The sequence below is a fragment of the Buceros rhinoceros genome, unplaced genomic scaffold (assembly GCF_000710305.1).
Source record: "Buceros rhinoceros silvestris isolate BGI_N320 unplaced genomic scaffold, ASM71030v1 scaffold6610, whole genome shotgun sequence".
NCBI lineage: Eukaryota > Metazoa > Chordata > Aves > Bucerotiformes > Bucerotidae > Buceros > Buceros rhinoceros.
The window spans coordinates 3,879-9,448 of NW_010388924.1; the positions used below are offsets into that span (position 1 = coordinate 3,879).

Here is a 5,570-nt window from a genome sequence, read left to right on the forward strand (position 1 = left end):
AGGCGCTGGCCCAGCTCCCTGCCGGGGTGGCAGCTCGAGGTAGTTAATTAGAATCGTGTCACTAAGTAAATGCGCTCTGACTGGACTCTGACAGCCGCTCACCTATGACACTGGGGGCCAGGAGACAATCCACATCAAACTACTGCAGTGTGACCCTTTTAACACAAAGAGTAAACTCACTGCACATCGAGTTGAAGCTCATTAAAACTGTCTACTCTGTGAGCATCCCATTAACCTCACTGTTAAAAACACGCAATTCCTCTTCTTCTTTCCGAGGCCTAATTAATGCTCTGGATCAGGAACAATATCACAGCCTAACCTTCCGAGATTTCCAATCAGTAAATGAAAAGAGAGAGATGGGGCTGGGAAGGCACGGTGGCTTGCTGGGTTGCTCACCGCATGGGCTGCTGACCTGCCCAGGCAGGTAGGGCTTTTCCACTTGGCATGGCAGAGATCCCCACGGAGGGAGCACGGCCCAGCCCCGGCTGGGGGGCCATGGCGCAGGGAAGATGGAGGAGCCCTGCACGGAGGCTCACAGCTCCAGCTGGTGTAAAACAAACCAGTCAGGGCATCGTGTCAAGACAGGTGCTACCATGGGACCAGATCTCCTGGCTGCCCGGGATGGCTCCTGTGGGTTCACAAGCAAGAGACACAGCAGCCTGGCTACCCTCTGTCCCACCCAAACCCCTCCCCCCAAACAACAAACTACACATTTAGACTAAATCTAAATTCATAGTAATTGTTGTGCTAAAGCCTAAACTTTAAAAATTCAATTAAATTCAGTTAGATTCAAAAGAGACCAGCAGCAAGAGGTAGCACCATATTCTAAAGACACTGGATGCACACTGGAGGAGGAAGCAGAGCTGTGGAATGAGAAATAAACCTTCCCAGCAGCAGCAGCTACTTCTGCAGATTTGGAAAGATTTTACGTTTTCCAGAGTACTTTAAGTTCAATAACTGGCTCATTCAGAGCTGAGAAACCACAAAGGACTGAAAAAAACCCCAAAGGTGTGTCTTTTATCTTTTCCATCATCAGGGAAACAAAGAAACCATCAAACTAAGGTGGGAGAGGATGAGATGCGCTAATTCTAAAATCTTGAAAGGGTGCTTTCCAGAAGCACTCCTTCTGCTCACCAACCACTTCTTGCTTTAGTTTCATGAACCAGGTGCTTTTACCTAAAAAGGTTTCTGAAATTTACTTTTCCTTCTGTATGTAGCACATGGAAGGGCAACAGGACTTCACTAATAAAACCAATTCAAACCACGGCTGGGGTACTTTACCACGGCATTTCAATTTTCATCCAAAGGAGTAATCATGAGTAATAATATAATCACCACCTCTTTAAGAACAAACAGTAATTCACCATTTTTCTAATGTAACAAATATTGGAAATCTAAGACAAAAGGCATATTATGTTACATAATCAATCAAAATAAGTGCAGCAAAAATAGAGTATTTGATGAATAGAAGAATAACCAGATTTAACAACTGGGCAGTGGTAAGGAGAGCTGGATGTGGTTTAACAGGTGTTGGTCAGTAAAACTCAACCTTTTTTCAGGGAAACAGGGAAGAAGAAGACAAATATAGAAGAGAATCAATTACTGAATCCAGGTGATCTGCTGGCTGATTTAAATCACAACTAGAGCCCGGGATTTTAATCTGTCTGATTTATGCCAGTCTCTGAAATTCAGCAGAGACCTCAATGCTGCAAGAATCCAGCTCCAGTGGTGTAGAGCCTGTGAACGCTGGTCTTTGCATGAGAGTGCCAAGACCCGCCCTCCCCCCACTCCCCGCCCCAACAAGCTGCAGCTTGTTTTTGGCAAGCAGCACCTCAAACACAATTTTTAGGAATGGTAATGTGCACACGTCTGTAAGGTGATCAACTTTGTGCCAAGACTCAACTCCATTTTGTTGAGGGCCCAGAAAACTCCAGACAAAACCCAGATCCTCAGCCCAAGATTCTACAGCCTGTGGCACCCATTTAACCCATGTTTCAGGAGAGATGGAAGCTGCAGAGAGTCCTCTCTAGTCCTCAGAGCCACATTAACAACATGCATGAAAGAACGGATTTCGCTCCCTCTTGCTCCTTTCCCATCTCCCAAGGATTTTCTGCATCCTCACTCTCTGGAGCAAGGATTTCCTACCTCCTTATCTGCCTGGCACTTCTCAACAAGCTGAAATATTGATGCATCTCCCCTTCCTTTACCTTTCCCTCCCAGGAAAACAACTCCAGCAGGCCCTTACCCGTCCAACCCCAAGGCAGCAGTATTTGCAGTGTATGCAGTGACGCAAATACACTTTGCTGTACTGGGTGACACAAACCACTTCGGTGACACAAAGCACTTTACAAATCCCTTGGCAAGATTTGCAGCTTGCTCGTTCATGAGTAGAAACCAGATGAAAGCCAGAGCAGAAGCCTTGTTCAGCAGCCTGCTGTTGCGTGTGCCCAGCCATATGTCCTGGGAGATGTGCTCCAAGACTCTGCCGAGCTCCATCACAAGTCCCTCCTGCCTGCACAAACCAGATGCTAGGTGAGGATCCCATCCAGAACCTGGCCTTGGTCCTGCAGCGTGCTGAGCACCCTGAACTCCCAGATTTTGAACAAGGTGAAGGAGAGTAGATGAAGCATGGAGTGGGACTGGTCCCAGAGTGTGCCAAGTGCAGGGATTTGGAGAAGGTATCTGCTGAGCCCGTGAGTCAGCAATTTGAAAACAAAGCAATACACAACTGATCGGGCAAGATGGTAAAACTCCTTGCAAACTGTTTGTAAAAAAAAAGTGGCCATCCACTGCAATTTTCCTGTTAGATTTGAAGGGAAACATCCATGTTGCACATTCCTATGCAAGTGAACTGAGGCAACACAGGACTGCCTGCATCCCTCCAGAGAGCTCCCCACGCTGCCAGGAAAGGAGCGGCACAGACACTCTTTTACACAGCATGGTGTTTGGGAAACTGGTGCGGCTGGCTAACACGTTGCCTTGCTGCTCTCTCCTCAGCCCTCTTTGGTTTGCAGACCTCTGGACATCAGTGACCCACTGGGGCCAAAAAAATCAGAGACTGACTGTGGTTACACCCACCTTGGGCACCCCTAGGGAGCCCTCTTTCAGCTCCCCAACTTCCCTTGACCGTGCTGCACCCCAGGACCAACAAAAGAGACAGAAGGCTCCAGCCCGCAGAGGAGCATCCCCAGAGCCATAGCCAGCTCCTGATTCACTACGGGCAGTGAGAGGCGGGCAGGCAGCATACTTCACTGTTCTCCACTCTTCTCCAGCAGCAGACCTTGAGGAGGGGTCACTTCTTCCATTGAGTGGGCATGGCTGTGTCAGGAGCAAGGCTCCTTACAGTCAGGGAGGGGAGTGGAGGGCAGCCCTGGGCAGGGAAAGGGATGGCTCCTCCCAACCCTGAAGCAAGAGCGTTTGAGAGCACGAAGGAGAGTAGGGAGGACTGCCCGGGTCAGTCACGTAAAACCCCTTCCAAAGTGTGTGAAAGTCAGGCTTGCCATTGGGATGGAGTGCTGCAAGAAGGGAGCTTGGCCCTGCTTCTCCATGGGCAAACCACCAAGAGCTCACCCTGTACTGGGGAGAGCTGGGAGGGCTCTACCCCACAGAGGGAGTTTGGCAGAAACTACAAGCAAAACCCTCCTAAAGGACCAGAGTGGGGAGGGACATGAACACCTGTGCAAGACAACTGCACTGAGATGAACACAGGCAGAAACCAACGGCAGACAGATGATACTCCAGAGCTGGGGATGCTTTGTCAGAGTAAGAGGTGAGGGCAACAGAGAGCTCTTCCCATAAATAAAATGAGGAAAGACAAGGCACAAACCAACCCTGCAACCTCCAGAAGACCCAGAAAAGCCCAAGTCCTCAAAGCTAGACATGCACATACAACTGCTGCAGTCCCCGCTCTCACCCCATGACCCCCCCAACACGGCACGTGAGCAAGGCAAATCTGCTCCCAGGCAAGGAAGCAAATTTTAATGCTACCTCCGCCAATAATGCAACCAGATCTATAGTTCAAAAGGAGCTTGCTAATTAAAAGCTGGTGAGCTTTAAATAATTCATCTCCTTAACTTGGATTGATTGGAGAGTTTAATGGTTAGAGTCTTGAAACAATATTAAGCAGCCTCCTCAAGGCCCAGGTAGCTGGTGACTTTCCCAAGTAAATCTTACCTCCTTGCAAACTTTAATGCTCACAAGTCACCATGGACGAAGGGCTGGGGGGCAGAGAGAAGACCTGACTGCTGGTCTCCAAGAGGTGATCCAATGCTCTCAGAGAAACAAGACAGGCAAGAGCGAACAGCCCTGGGTTACAGCTCTGCCTACAGCCCGGTAAATCTGAGCAAGTGCCTGTGCCGCAGCCTGTTGTTGCCCCAGCTCTACACCCTCAGTGTTAAGCAGCAGGCAGATTTATAGCCTCAGTGTCCCAGGCCAGGTCTTCCTTCTCACATCACTTTGATCTCTGGTGCGGAGGAGCTAGGGGAAATGTGGAGCTCTGCTACTGTGCAGAGTAGTCTCAGTTGTTTATCTTGGAGTGGGATGCAGGACCATGAAACTCATCACACATGTGACCAAACAGGACGGTGATTCAGTTCTCCAGCTGGGGTCACGCATCTTCACTCTGCAGCCAGCTCCTGCATCTGCACTGCCTGGCAGAGCCTACTTTCCAAGGGTAAATGCAGCATCCAGAGCTGCTGGAGGACTAATATGATAGGGAGAGCATCCTGCCCAGCCTGGAGGCCTCTGCTCTGTGCTCCAGGTACCACATAAGCCTTGGGGCTGCCCACATCCACCCCCAGCCTGAGTACTGCCAGAGTGGGCAAGGAAGGGAGCAGTACCTCAGCCAGAGGGATAGGCGGGCGTGTTTGGCACACTGGGATGTGCCAGGGACAGAGAGCTCATCCTGCATGCCCATCCTGCCCTGACTCATCTTTGTTCTGTCCACCAGACAGAGACTCCTTTGGCTGGCTCTCGGCACCCCAGCCTAGACCAGCTCTTGGGAGCTGAGGCATGTCCCATACGCCTGGAGCAGCAGCTGAGGGGACACGAAGGGCGCGGGGCGGCGTGACTCACCTATCCCGCTGTGAGGCCTTCCTATGTGCTGTAGGTTCAGTCCTTTGTTCATGTCTAAGAGCCCATTCTTTGGCCAACTCCCCATGGCAAAGCTGTACGCCTGGAAGAGAGAAGCAGAGGGTCAGACCAGTCCATGTGCAGACATGTTTGGGGGGAACGCCTCGCTGCTGGCAGCCAGCTGTGCTCGCCCACGCCTGGCTGCTCCCGCGGCTGGCATGGGTCTGTGTTTGCCATGTTCAGTGTGGGCCCGTGCACTGCCCTCACAGCAGCTCTCCTGGAGTCACCTGCAGAAATCACCCTCACTCCGGCCTGTCCCACCTGATGTTCCTCAGACAAGAGGTGTCCAGGCCTGTCCCTGAGTCTTGTATGGGCGACAGCCCTCAGGAGGTTTGATGGGCACTGTGCTGGATTGCCATCACCCGGGGCCACCTTCGCTAGGCTGGGGTGAGCCGGGGGCTGTGGTTCATCCCACACGTCCTTGGGTTGCTCCCATTCCT

At 51.1% G+C, this 5,570-nt stretch overlaps 1 protein-coding gene across 1 annotated transcript in view; it reads right to left on the bottom strand.

The window, feature by feature from the left end:
• Positions 1–5,073: 5,073 nt before the first annotated feature.
• LOC104489829 (ERI1 exoribonuclease 3) overlaps positions 5,074–5,570 on the bottom strand; it is a gene marked incomplete at its 3' end in the record, with an annotated part of 65,762 nt that continues 65,265 nt past the window's right edge. The window contains exon 4 of the mRNA XM_010132038.1: positions 5,074–5,173. Within this exon, the coding sequence (XP_010130340.1) occupies positions 5,074–5,173 (100 nt within the window). The remainder of the gene's footprint in view (positions 5,174–5,570) is intronic.